Source organism: Ranitomeya variabilis, chromosome 6 (genome assembly GCF_051348905.1).
Source record: "Ranitomeya variabilis isolate aRanVar5 chromosome 6, aRanVar5.hap1, whole genome shotgun sequence".
Lineage (NCBI taxonomy): Eukaryota > Metazoa > Chordata > Amphibia > Anura > Dendrobatidae > Ranitomeya > Ranitomeya variabilis.
In genome coordinates, this window is record NC_135237.1 from 157,940,811 (window position 1) to 157,954,031 (window position 13,221).

At 43.7% G+C, this 13,221-nt stretch overlaps 1 protein-coding gene across 1 annotated transcript in view; it reads right to left on the minus strand.

The window, feature by feature from the left end:
* The window catches only part of VOPP1 (VOPP1 WW domain binding protein), a 197,517-nt gene extending 184,951 nt beyond the window's left edge, over positions 1-12,566 (minus strand). The window contains exon 1 of the mRNA XM_077269154.1: positions 11,809-12,566. Within this exon, the coding sequence (XP_077125269.1) occupies positions 11,809-11,859 (51 nt within the window). The 5' untranslated portion in view covers positions 11,860-12,566. The remainder of the gene's footprint in view (positions 1-11,808) is intronic.
* Positions 12,567-13,221: the final 655 nt, after the last annotated feature.

Below are 13,221 nucleotides of genomic sequence, written 5' to 3' on the forward strand. Positions count from 1 at the left end.
CCCCATTAGATATTGGCTGTGTACTGCAACTTCATTTTTACTAGGTGATATACATACAGTTGTACTGAGTACTGAGTTAAGAGACTTGTACAAAAAAAGGAAAAAGAAAAAGGAAAGCATAAAAAAGTATGTCATGTGAAATTTTTGTTTTTCTGAATATGCCCCCCACTGCCACCTTTCCTCTCTGAAAAGTGACAGTATTGCCTAAAGAGTAGTCATATAGGTAAAACTGCTTTGGGTGCACATCTACCGTAATATGTCTAGGAACCAAACCAGTTCTCATACTCTGTAACTTGCTACCCAATATTTTTGAATGGGCAGGTTTTTCTTGATCAGCATTCTCCCAGCATTATGGGTGCTGGAACTCCTTTGTTTTCACTTCCCAGCATGTAGTGCATTTGACATTGTCCAGTTGAACTGTATGCAAAGGACTCCAACTTCCACTAATCCGTCTCAGTATCTCTGCTGCTAGAGACCGATTGACAAGAGTTGAAGGTTGTGGGATCCACTTGTATGGGGATTGAATAATTTTTATGCTCTACCTTTCCTCCTTAATAGGTCCCGGTACCGTATGTTCTAGTGTAACATAAGTTAGTGTGTACTTGCTGCTATACTGTGGTACTGCTACATGAGTGTATGTATTACCGCCTATAAATAACGGTACTGCTACACTAATACGTGTATTACCGTTTCCTGTAAAACATACATATTATAATATGTTTCTTTGTGCAGTAATGAATATCAAGTGTTGTAATATTAGGTATTGTATTTTGTACTTTTAATAGGGAAAGTGTAGTGTTAATGTTTGACCACTAGATGGGGGGCACTATAGCATTTATAGTATATATGGAAACTTAGTGTAAGTAAATGGTTACTGTAGGAGGGGCTGCTGTGTGGTAAGCAAGTGTGTTATGTTAGGAAGTGCAGAAGGGCTAAGGCGCCTGAAGCATCCACACGGGCTCTAAGCCCAGGACACCGCAGCAGCCGCATAACGTTGCTAGTGGAGAATACAGTCATTCAGAGTCCTATAGGGTCAGAAGGACAGTACACAGCAGCAGAGCTACTGCAGTTCGGAGTGGAAGAAAGGAAGCGGTCCGGGAAAGTACAGGGCGCAGATAGTTCAAGATGTGGTAGATCATTGCATGGGCAGATACTCTCAAATCTGGGGTGAAACAGATGAGGAAGAACCCATAAGTAGTGAGTCTGGACAAGGAGAATGCTGCGGTAGTGCCTAAGGCATTATTACCCCGTACTGAAGGACATGGGGCTGAGTACAGGGAAGATGCAGGATGTGTACAGTATGGAGCATGATGTGTATGCTGATTCTGACAAGAATGTTCTGCAGAGTGAATTGAGTAAAGTTCTTCGTTTTGCATTTGAAACGGACTGTGTCTCAATTCTTGTAAAGACGACTACAGAAAGTCCACAGCACCGCAGAGGAGTCCCTGACGGTGTAGAGAGAGAAGACACAGGTATGCTGACAGAAGAATATTATTTTTCTGTGAGGGGAGGCCAGGACACAGAGAACCCGGTGTCCTCAGCCTGGCCGAACCTTACACACTCTGCATGCTGAAATCCAACAACATGGAAGCTCGGGTCCGACTTTGGTAGAAAGTCAAGCACATTCAGAGACATTCTTTGGGTAGTTTTGACACAAACTAATGTATAATAAAATAACCAGTCTTGGGCTGCTCACTCTTTTTTTAAAGGGAATCTGTCAGCAAGTTTTTACTATGAGTTCTGAGAGCAGCATAATGTAGGCAAAGAGACCCTGATTCCCGGGATGTGTCACTTACTGGGTTGTGTGTTTCTGTTTAAAAAATACAAATCAGTATTTAATTATAATGAGATTAGCACTACCTGACTAGCTTCCTTGTGCTTACTAGTCCAACCATTCCCCACTACCAATTAGTGGCTCTCTGTCAATATACAGTGTACAGAGAAAGCTGTCGAGCAGTGGTGGGGGTAGGGCTAACATTACAAGTTCTGCTAAATCTGCAGCATAGAAAACTGATTCTGTCACAGCTGCTGCATCCAGTAAACTAAGTGATACAAAGAAAACAAGCCAAGGATAGTCATGTAGGATTGGAAGTATCCTTTAAAATTATACTACATGTCTAAAATGTAATTTCACATTCATGTCAACAGCCTGAAATATACCCATTATTGTAGTAACCATTTCCATTATACATTTCAGCAAATAAAATATTGTATTAATATATTATTAAAATATTGTATTAGGGAATTATTATTAATCTAGTTCTCCAATATCATCTAGAATTGGTCACTATACAGTTAAACAGCCCAAGCTAATTCATAGCTAATGTGCTATATAGGCAATTTGTAAGTCACTTAATTTAAAAATACTATTGTCTTACCTCAAAAAGATGTATTCTGAGTACCACTAAATAGATATACACATTCTGTCGAATTCGCAAAATCTTGCTTTTTGTGCTAGCCAAGTGCTGCCATATATTTGACTGAGGTGTTGTAAGGGGTGTGCTGGGGGGCAAAGTTATGCCCTGCATCCCTTCATGTTCCTTCCTAATAAAGTGGGTAAGTTTTATGTGTAAAATGGTGTGTTATGCGGTACTGTTTGATTGTGTAGTAATACGCTAAATAATGTTATGATGTTTGTGTACTGTGTAAGTTATGTATCTTTATGGACTAGGGAGAGAGATAGGGAGATACAGTGTTAGAGTAAGGTTTAGTAAAGTAATGGGTAATATACAGTTTAGTACAGTGGGGGCACTATAGATTAGGAGATAAGATTATGTTAGGATAAGAAGTAGAGGATTTCTGGGTAGAAGGAGCCAGGGTAGTTATAGTTCAGATACTTCCTGGGTTTAGTTAGAGTGTGGGATGATGAAAAGTGAGGTCGCTGCAGTAACATGTTCAAGAGGAGCCCAGCGGTCCAGGGCCTCAAGGCCGAAGGTTACATGAGCACGAGAGGACAAGTGCAGCAAGAGAGTAATAGCAGCTAGGTAAGGTGGGAAGAACCGGAATGTCCTAGGCCTACAGTCTGGATTGGAAAGCGCCATTCTCTGTTTCGCCCTCGGAGGGGAAAACGGCCAGGGTATCCCAGGCACAAACTAATCTGGCTAGTCTGGAAGCTGCGGTATCGGAAGGTACGGTACGGGAACAAGGAATTTCAGGAGGACAAGGTACAGCACAGAGGAAAGGATATATGATCAATGAGATTTACTGTGCGAGGCCTGTGACTGAACTGGATGAGCTGAGTAAAGCTGTGTTGTTGAAAATGAACTTGGACTCTGATAATCATTGTGTGATGCTGATGGAAATCGGGACGCTACAACCTGAGGAGGACTCTAACCCAATAGTGTGTGACTTGTACTGCACACACATCACACGACAGATAAGACTTCATAATTTCTTTGCGGGTTGCCAGGGTGTGGGAACACAACAGCCCTTCGCCATGACTACCACTCTGGTCACCTCACAGTGTTACCGAACAATGACATCAATAAAGTGGTTACCATTAGGTAACAGCTCAGGAAAGTAGCAGCAGCGTTGGATTAGTGTAAAGAGCAAGATATCGTGAGGTCTCGCAAGACCTTACTCTTTCACTGCAAGAGTGGCCATGAAGTGGGGGAACTACAATACCCAGAGACAGTAGCAAAATTAGGGTTATTTAGTCTAGAAAAAAGACGACTGAGGGGAGATCTAATAACCATGTATAAGTATATAAGAGGACAATACAAATATCTCTCCGAGGATCTGTTTATACCAAGGAAGGTGACGGTCACAAGGGTGCATTCTCTGCATCTGGAGGCGAGAAGGTTTTTCCACCAGCATAGAAGAGGATTCTTTAGTGTTAGGGCAGTGAGAATCTAGAATTCCTTGCCTGAGGAGGTGGTGATGGAGAACTCAGTTGAGGGGTTCAAGAGAGGCCTAGATGTCTTCCTGGAACGTAACAATATTTTATCTTACAGTTATTAGGTTCTTTAGAAGGACGTAGATCTGGGAATTTATTCTGACGGAATATAGGCTGAACTGGATGGACAAATGTCTTTTTTCAGCCTTGCTAACTATGCTACTGTGTTACTATGTAAGTGCTCTGCATGCACGGGTCCTACAACCTAGAAAGTTGGGCTAGACTTTGGTAGACGGTAGGGCCAGACTTTGGGAGAAGGTTGGGCCAGACTTTGGGAGAAGGTTGGGCCAGACTATGTTAGAAGGTTAGGCCAGACTTTGTTTGCTAGTTGGGCCAGACTTTGGGAGAAGGTTGGGCCAGACTTTGGGAGAATGTTGGACCAGACTTTGTTAGAAGGTTGGGCCAGACTTTGTTAGAAGGTTGGGCCAGACTTTGGGAGATGATTGGGCCAGACTTTGAGAGAAGGTTGGGCCCTTTCAGGTGGCATTAGGAGCACTTGTGATCAATTTTTACAGTAAAATTTTAAATAAAATCCCCAGTCTGGGGCTGTCCACTCTCTTATTAAACAAAAGCCACAGATTGGTGATAAGTGCTCTTTAAATCCCAAACAACTATCTAGGTGATATTGTCATTATCAATGTAATTATATTTGTATAGCCGGAGATTTCATGGCACATAGAGCCCAAAAGCATCTGCCTTGGTTGACTCTTCTAATAAAATCTCCAGAATGAATAGACCCACTGTACTGCGCATTACAACAACTGCACTTATGATCTTCTGCTGCCCTGCAAGAAACCCATTGCTTCAAGCACTATAATTCAATATTGGAGAAGATAATATTATTGGGCTTTTGACAACCTTTTATTGATTTCTATCAAAGAGAGAACGAATGTTACACATAATGGATACTAGAGACAAATTGGAATTTGATCTTGGTGGACCTCATAAAAATCACTTGATCAAAATGTAAAATGGTAACACGGGTAAAACGAGGATAAAATAAGAAGGCAAGAGCTAACCATATCTGGATCCTTCAAGTTCCATTTAAGAAGAGCAAATTCTAGTGGACTTACAATACTTATCCATGCAAATAGACACCACTGCCGCTACATAAAATCTAATCTGAATTCTAAGCAAGATATCAACATTTTACATTTAGATTATTTTTTAATGTCCCATTCAACATTAAACTATAGCAGTAAAATATCTATAATACATAACCTGTAGCTCCTCTATAAAGTTTCTTGGTAGGAGGAAAATCCTAAAGATTTGTATCCTTCCTTTTTTGGATATTTTTTGGATATTCTGCCAATGACCTTCACAAGACACAGCCTCCATCCCTGTCTAGATTCTCATTAAATATAATCGATTCTGAATGAAAACTCTAAATATATATTTGGCTTGATTTTACAGATTTCCATCTCAGCTTGTTTCTTTTTTTTAGGTCATACATTATTATTACATTATTCAGATTTAGCTCTCTAATGTGTACTTATGCCTAAAAATATTTAAATAGAAAATGCATAGCCCCCTCAGTGGAATGCCTTGGACCGCATGAGATTCTAGGAAACACTCACTGAATTGTCAGCTTTCGCTTAACGATACATTTTAAAGGGGTTATCCATAATGCAGACAACAGCTCCAAAAATTGAAATCAGCAAAGTGCCAAGTCAAACAGATAATAAGTTTGGAGCCCTACAAACCTTTTATATTGAGAATATGAAATGATAGTTTCATGGAAGTTGCAAAAAAAAAGTTGAAGGGTTTTTAAACTTGTCAAAATGAAGTCCAATGAAATAGAACATGTAGGGAAGAATTAGAAGGCCCTCAGAACAGAGTTGTGTAATTCTGGCGCTAAACTTTCATCAGATAATCCTCTTTGAACTAGTGTAGCTATTTAATGTCTATCTAAATGGTGCCCCTGGGGGTTAATTTACCTATTGAACATCCATTCAAAAGCATGTTTGGCTGAGAGGGATCATGATTACTGTATAGCTGTGCCCAGAGTAGTACATGGACCCACAACTTATAAGCACTGGCGCCCAGGCTGCATCGGGCTCTACATGTTCAGTTTCTCTCCATGAAGCAAACCTTTGTGGGGAATTCCTCTTAAAGCTCATCAAGAGAATGCCAAGAGTGTGCAAAGCAGTCATCAAAGCAAAAGGTGGCTACTTTGAAGAACCTAGAATATAAGACATAATTTCAGTTGTTTCACAGTTTTTTGCTAAGTATATAATTCCACATGTGTTAATTCATAGTTTTGATGCCTTCAGTGTGAATGTACAATTTTCAGAGTCATGAAAATACAGAAAAATCTTTAAATGGGAAGGTGTGTCCAAACTTTTGGTCTGTACTGTATGTACTATGCACTTGGATCGCCCCCATGCAAGGGCAATGGGGTACTCGGTACCGGGTCCCTCGGTTCGGTGGATGTCACGGTGGCCCGACCCGGCCCGTGGCCCTTTGAGGGGCGTCCAGTAATGACAGCACAAGAGTTTATAGAATGAATGTTCCTGACGCCACCTGTGGTATTCGGTCAGGGTGACCGACGCTGCTTGGGGGTCCGCTGGGGTGATGTTATGGCAGCTTGATGGTATACCTCCCCTCAGGTGGAGTGTATCCCCAGGGCTTCCCAGAGTGTAGTTGCTGGATGGTGCGAGGCGCAGTAAAGAATGAGGACACAAGGTTGCAGTCTCTTTAACTTTTACTGAGGGCTTCAGTGTCCACAGTCCTGGGCGCCGGATCACAGGGTAGGCAGAGTCTGGCTGGTCTGAAGGCAAATCTAGAGTCTCCTTATCCAGGTGGAATGCAATAGCCTTCCTATGCGCACAGCAACACAGTAGGTCCTCACTTGCTTAAGCTCTGTTATTACTCTTCTCTCTCTGTTCCCTGTGGTCGGATACAACAAAACCCGTATGACTGATGGCCTGAGGCTTGTTTATAGGGACCCTAGAGACCCCACGACCCCCACAAGTTGCCACCGTGTCTTCTTAGGTATTAAGGTAGGGCAGCCAACTTGGAATCGACTGTCCTGCCAGTCTCTGAAGCAATGGCATAGAGCACTTTACTCCCTCGGTATTCTGGCTACCGGAATGCGCACCTGAAGGATGCAGCTCCTCTCGTCTACTATCCTCTCTGGTATCCACTTGTTGACACGCCTTCGTTTCTCACTCACTACAACACACTTCCTTTCAATGTCTCTTTCTTTGGATGCTGCCGCACGTGGGGAAGGCACAGCTCCGTGGACCCTCATCCTCCACAGACCGCAGTCTGGATCTGGCTGGAACCCACTCCAGCCAGCTCGGTCTGGAGACCCTTCTCTCTCGGTCTCCGGCCAGGAACTCCCTCACTTTCTAACCAACCCACCAGTTTTACCTAACTGTGAGGAGTGGCCTAGTGGATAGAACCTTTGCTCCCCCTGGTGGACTGGAGTGTGAAGTGTGTGGTGTGTCTGTGATACCTGGACAGGAGATCTCCTTTATTGCCATCAGACGTAATATCACTCCCCCTGGTGGAAGAATGACATTACTGCAACGACCAGGACTCTGGGGCGCTGCACCCTCAGTAACCTCAAAGTCACCAACGCTCTGATGACTCAGTGACTGCCGAGCTCCAACCTCCCCTGGTATTAACAGCAACACAAAAATGGTGAGCCACGAGCGTCATGGCATGGGTGTCCATGACCGAGTAGCTGCATGCAAAGCTGGACTGCGCCAGTGAAAATGAGTCTGGAGAACATTGCCTGTCTGGATAAATTGTGCCACCTGGAAAGTTTGATGGAGGAAGGAAAATGCAGTGGGGTTGTTTTTTGGACGTTGGCCTAGGGTCCTAAAGATCCATTCCGTCAGGCTGATAAGCAGAAGACAAGCATTCAAAGGACCGATCACAGCCAGTCACCCTTTAAAGTAGTCAAAGTTTGATTTTTTTCCTCACAATGTAGGATAAAAGATTTTTTATGTTTAAAGAATGATTGTTTGTACCTGAGCAAATGAAGACTAAAATATGTATGGCTGTGTTGGCATTAAGTTTGTTCTTTAAACAATTGTTCAATCTGCAACACACTTTAAAGGGAACCTGTCACTAGATTGATGCTGTCCAAACCATGGGTTGGTTGCATGATTGTTGCCAGGTAAGTTTAAAGCCCCCATACACATCTGACTAATATCAGCCCAACCTGATGATATTGACAGGTTAGGCTGATGGTCCAGTGGGTAATGGGGTGCCAATTTATTGTCTGGAGAAGTGATGATAGCGCATGTCCAATTTCTCACCCAATCACAATGTTCTCCCAGAGATAAGCCAACGTATCAGGTGGCAGCTTTCTTGTAGAGAACACAGTGTGGCCTAGTGAGTGGGAGAGATGGCTGCCAGCTGAACGATCAGCCAAAACATCATTAGGCCTCCAGCCATAGAATGTATCGCTAGCTTTACTTGTGAAATGCTGTGGAGTTTCAGAGTAAATATAGTTTGAAAAGCTGGCCTGGAGTCACAAAAAGGGCCCGACAAGTCTGGTGAACCCTTCTCCAGTGACTTGTCAAGTCTCTCCCATGCATGTACAGTACATGACATGAGGAACGATCTGTCGGTTATTCTAATTATTTTATTAGAAAGTACCACAGTTTAAGTAAATATTTGCTAAAAACTGAGATAAAAAAAGTTGCAAATGATGGCGCACTTTTGGACAACAATGTATAACTTCCAAATTGGGGAGAACCCCAAATAAACCCTCACTAGAAGACCATAAAATGTAACTTTTATTTCTGTGAATGAAAATAAAGTATGTATGTATGTGCAGCGCCCCAGAGTTCTGGTCGTTGCAGTGCTGTGGCTTCGCCGCTAAGGGGAGCCATGGTACGTTCGATGGCACCGAAGGAGTTCCTCCAATCAGGTATCACAGACACCAATATGTTTCACAGCTGGGCCTCCGGGGGGAGCTAAGGGTGCTATTCATTAGGCCACTCCCCACCATAGTGGGTAAACTGGGGGTCAGGCAGGAAGTTAGAGAGAACGCTGACGGGATTGAACGGAGCAACACCCTGTGGCAGGGGGTGTTGTGAAGGGAGAGACTGTAGGGTCTCTGCCAGGGGTGGGATCCTGGCAGAGGCTTGGCATTGAAAGAACGTAACGGGTCCGCGCAGGCTCCTGGAAGCGGCGGGACTCAAGAAAGGACTAGAAGCGAGATAGATTGTGCTGAGTGAGAAACGAGATCAAGCAGAAGGAGAATACCAGCAGGGGTTGTGCTGAAAGAGGCAGCACCCTGCTGAGGCGCAATACCGGTGGCCGGAACGCCGAGGGAGTGGATTAGAATACAGCTTCAAGCCATACTCCAAACAGCGGCAGGACAGTCGGTCTCAGGCGGGCTGTCTACCACATATCACCTATGAAGTCTTGGGGGGCAATTGCGGGAGAGGGGCGACTCTAGGGTCCCGGAAGAACTCCAGGCCTACCTGACAAACGGGTGCCATTCCAACCTGAATACAGGGAAGGGGTGGATTACAGAGGAACATCAAATCGAGTTGTGAGGGAACTTAAGAAACAGACACAACCGTTGTGGGGTTACTTTCCGTGAGCACAGCAGGGAAGGACTACAACACATAGCGCTAGAAGGAAGGCACAGATTTCCACCTGAGAGGAGAACTCTGGAGGTGCCATTGGACCGGCCGGACTTGCGTAGCCTGGTGAACCGTGTTCCGGACTGAGGACTCAGAGATCTCCAGTAAAGAGGTAAAGAGACTGCAACCTGGTGTCCTCGTTATTTACCGCGACTTACACCCCACAACCGTACCGCTCCATCGCTACCATTACTACCACTTATTGCACCGGACGTCCCCCACTGACGGACAGGGCCACGGACCGGGTCTAGCCACCGTGACAACCCCAGGACTGAGACCTAGAGGCCCGGCTCCGGGTACCCCTCGGCCCTGCGGCGGTGTGGGGGCGCTTCATATGTATGTATAAAATGTTTTGTCCCTAATCTGTCTCAGAAGTCTGCAGTTATTTTATCCAGTATTCCTGATAATTTATATTTAGAAAGTGTATAGCACCCGGTATGCTAATACATATTGACAGAATAGGACAACAAATTTTAGCACCAGGTTCCCCCCGACATGTTTCACCATGTTTTATGGTCGTCTAGTGAGGGTTTATTTGGGGTTCTCCCCAAATTGGAAATTATACATTACATCTCATTCCAAAGACCATCTTAGTTCCGCCATTATTTTTGCTATAACAATATATAAGTCATAATGTACTGAAAGTGGGTGTGGTCTGCAGCTTTTAGGCACATTTATTAACACCTAAAGTAGAAAATTATGCAAATTTATGCATACTCATACCAGGTGTATAGCTAGGCTTCTTACTTTAGGACAGACCAAAATGCAACAAATTATTATGAGTTGTGAGTTTTTTAATACATTTGGCAAAATTCCCTCCAAACGGACTTGTCTTTTAGAATAGTGCGTGACATGCCAGTCGTTATAAAGGTGGGTCATAGATTCTTTGTCTGTGGCTCAATTTTTTTTTTTTAAAAAGGTGGAGTCATATTGTCTGTAGGGGCGTGGGGCACAAATACACAAATGTGACTTTAAGAAATAAAACTCAGGGATTGTGAAGAGCGGAAGGAGACGCGGAATATTTATTAATATTTATTGATAATTGGAGACGCGGAATATTTATTGATAATTGGAGAAGCGGGATATTTGTCGATAATTGTAATTATATTCATGACCCAGGCAGCACATCTTTCTAGAAACCTGTCGTCTACATTCCGAAATGTCAAATGACAAGTGCATTCTTTTACTTATCCGAGACCGTCAGACGTCTATAAGGTTGTGCCTCGCTCTAGCCGTACCGGATACACAGCTGCTCTGTTTGAGTTTCACTTTTTGACCTCATTTACATGTACAACAGAGGAGTATTGATCACGACAGCAACAGAATTTATTAATAACCCGGAGCCTTAACAAATCTGTTATGCTTTCCAGGGGAAGAGGCACAAACCGGTTAAAGTTACACTAGTCCATTCACACAGTGAATACAATGCATCCACACATGTCACATAACAATAACTAGCTTGTAAACAAATATAACGCATGTAAAACGCGTGGGAGAAGAAAGGAGCTTAGAATAAAAGCGAGAAATCACAGCGCTCTGGGAGAACAATGGACGCACACATGCAGGAAGAGTACAGTAGCAGTAAGGCCTTACATTTCATACTATGCTGAGTACAGGCTTTTATTTTTTCCTGCTGTAAATAATGAATGAAACAAAGGAAAGGCTGCAGCTGGCAAGAGAAGCAAGAAGACATTTAGATGGCCTTGCCCCTGAGTCCAGACACCTAGCTACATTACTAATGCACATCTCAGCTGCTGCGGAGCCTCTTGAAAGACAGCAATGACGGTGTTCCTAAAAGTATTTAGAAGTGCCATTTCTTTTAGAGTATATAAGATGTTCTGCAGCAGTTATTACTTTGCAATTATTGGCTGGAACAGGATGTAAAATTATTTCATTGGTAAATATGTAAATGTGGGCTATGAGAAAAGGTATCGGGGATGGAGAGGCATGAACTAATGTCAAGAGGGATTTTGTTATTTCGGATATTTCCAATGCTTCCTTACACAATGAATTATACAAGTTGACTAATCTGTTAGAAGTGACACCCTTGCTCATCAGGTATAGACATAGTAGGAGGGTGTCACTGGGCGCCTTAGCTGAAGATTTTAGAGCCATATATAGAAGCTAGGAGAGCAGTTTGTGGAACAAAGGAGGGTGGATGTTGGGAGATCTCTGGAATAGAAACTGCTTTCCATCATTTGTAATATCACATCATGTTGCAATATGGTGAGCGGATGACATCCAGAATTGAGGACAACCCCCAGCAGTGTGACAGTAGTCCTGGCTGTGACCTGTGCTTACCTCCAGCAGCAGTGACAGCAAGAAGAAACCAGCACACTGCAAACTCTTCATGTCTCAAGCACTTCCTTTAAGACATCAACCCAGTGATCAGCCCTTCTTCGCCCAGCATCGATGGCTAGTTCTCCACAGATAGTAATGACAGCAGTAGAGTCCCCCCAAACAACTCACTGCTCCAGCCTTTAGTTTAGGGTGTCCTCCATTTGTTGTGGACTCACATAGCGGATTCTAGATCATCAGGACAATCAAAACAAAAGCAGAGTATAGAAGATTGATCGTGGGACTCCGGCGCTGGTTACAGGCTCATCCTCATCAGATGACAGAGGGGGCGAGGATGCTGATCATGTGCGAAAGCGAACACAAAAAAAAGGATGCGGGAGGGGACGGGAAAAATGAAGAAAGAAATAGCAGCTGGGAAGGGAAGGCAGGATGGAATTGTAAGCTTGATCCCTGATGGAAATGGACGGAGAGGAAAGCCTGAGAACACACAGCGAGGAGGGGATTAGGAGGAGGGGGTGCTGGCCTTTTACACCTCCCTCCCTCCTTCCCTCCCTGTCGTGTTTCTTTATGGCAGCAGTAATGAGATCTTTCATATTACATTATTATTGTTGCCGTGTCAGTGGCCTGTGAAGCATCCAGTGATGGTACAGACTGTACTGCCGGGCTCTGCTCCATGTCATGGGAGTAATGCAGTGTCTATGGCTATACAGCACCTAACACCGAGCGCTCCACTCCTCATGGGGTGTCTGCTGGAGCTCACTGAGCTGAGATATTGCAATAGGGTTACCTTTACCTCATTATATAGGTTCACCCTTATACAGTGCTCCACACCGGGGTTTCCGTCAGATTCCCCAAAAAACTGTATCCCAACTTACTGTGCACACCATCTGGCCTCCATCCTATCAGTATTCATTGGTTTCAGACGTGCATAAAAACATGGTTAAAAATGTGAAAGTGAAAACTTATCTCAGCACCACGGTGGCTCAGTGGTTAGCACTGTTACTTTGCAGCATTGGGGTCCTGGGTTCAAATCCCACCAAGGACAACATGTGCAAGAAGTTTGTATGTTCTCCCCATTGTTTGTTGGGCTTTCTCCGGGTACTCCAGTTTCCTTTCACTCTCCAAAGACATCCTGATAGGGAATTTAGATTGTGAGCCCCAATGGGGACAGCGATGATAATGTCTGTAAAGTTCTGTGGAATATGATAGCGCCATATAAGTGAGTACGTTGTAACAAGATGGTAAAAAGTGTACATTAGACATAAAAGGGGCATGAAACTTCAAATTTTCAAAGTAGTGGTCTTTGGACATTGACAGTGAAGGCTACTGCACCAAAACCAATTGGAATCATTCTGAGCCTCGGGACTACACAAAGCTGCCATCAAAGTGCTGCTTATTAAAAAAGTAGCATGTTTG